The 1,372-nt window shown below is 37.2% G+C and overlaps 1 protein-coding gene across 1 annotated transcript; it reads left to right on the plus strand.

Moving 5' to 3' along the window:
• Positions 1-5: 5 nt before the first annotated feature.
• LOC121918732 (CDKN2A-interacting protein-like) lies at positions 6-1,366 on the plus strand (the record flags this gene model as incomplete). Its single annotated transcript, XM_042444736.1, has 1 exon — positions 6-1,366. A coding segment is annotated over one exon (855 nt), but the record flags the coding sequence as incomplete, so codon positions are not given.
• Positions 1,367-1,372: the final 6 nt, after the last annotated feature.

Below are 1,372 nucleotides of genomic sequence, written 5' to 3' on the forward strand. Positions count from 1 at the left end.
CAGCACCAGCCACATCTACGGCTGTGGCCCAGAAGGCAGTACCCACCACTTTTATGGCTGTGGCCCAGAAGTTAGTGCCCACCACATCTACAGCTGTGGCCCAGAAGACAACACCCAACATGTCTACCACTGGAGTAAAAATGGAAGCTAAAGTTTCTAACTTTGAATCTCCATCATCTGCTACGCATAAATCAGCTCTCACCTCTTCTTTGCCTGGCTCTGAATCCAAGATGAATTATTGTTTGACTAAACCTTCAGAATCAAAATCTGAAAATGTCTTGCCCTCAGAAAAGAAAGCAAGCTTGGAAGGTACCGCAGTGTTAAAAAGCAGTACTGTCCCTGTCAAGGTACCATGCAAATTATTGACAAGCGAAGATGCAAAAGAGAGGCAACCATTTTTCAATAGACTATACAAAGCTGTTGCTTGGAAGCTGGTTTCTGTTGGAGGGTTTAGTCCCAATGTCAATCATGCAGAACTGTTGAACTCATCCATTCAGTCTGTAAAAGCAACATTAGATGTTGAATTTGTTCCACTGAAAGAGCTTGCAGATTTACCTCAGAATAAAAGCTCTCAGGAAAATGTGGTTTGTGAACTGAGATGCAAATCTGTATATTTGGGTACTGGCTGTGGAAAAAGTAAAGAGAATGCCAAAGCAGTTGCTTCGAGGGAGGCACTGAAACTGTTTCTCAAGAAGAAGGTTATTGTGAAATTATGTAAAAGGAAGTACAAAGGAAGGGAAATTGAAGATTTGGTGCTTCTTGATGAAGAATCAAAACCATTAAATTTACCTCCTGCTTTAAGAAATCCTCAAGAAATGTTGCAAAACAGTGAAGTAGTCACTGCATATACTAGCAAATAATGTTTTATCACAGAGAAGTGAAATAATTTTGTATACTAGACTAGACTCCCAGATATTTTGTATTTTTCAATTTTCAGTTTTGCAGAACAAATACCATTATTGTTCTTTTCACTTAGTAGCAAATGTAAATAATTTTTACAGATGTAAAGAACTATGCCTTAACGTATATAGCACATTAGTGTGCTGTTTATTTGGTAAGCAGTCTACTCAAGTTTTCTATTTTTTAACAGAATAATTATGGTACAGTTGCTGTTCAGTGTGGTCTAATTTAGTAACTCCTACAATCTGGTAGCAGTACTGCTTACTTCTGAAACCCATATCCCTTTTTAGCTGCAAATGAATATGTAAGCAAGAACCATTGTAGCTGGATGAAAGAAAGTTGTCTAAAAATTCTGTCAAACATTTAATCACCTGCTTTGTATGTTGCTCATAATGTCCCTATGCCTCTTAGACCGTTTATTTGGATCATTTTAATGAAGTAGGAGTAATTTAAATCTTAATTAAAAATGTTG

Source organism: Sceloporus undulatus, unplaced genomic scaffold (genome assembly GCF_019175285.1).
Source record: "Sceloporus undulatus isolate JIND9_A2432 ecotype Alabama unplaced genomic scaffold, SceUnd_v1.1 scaffold_28525, whole genome shotgun sequence".
Classification (NCBI taxonomy): domain Eukaryota; kingdom Metazoa; phylum Chordata; class Lepidosauria; order Squamata; family Phrynosomatidae; genus Sceloporus; species Sceloporus undulatus.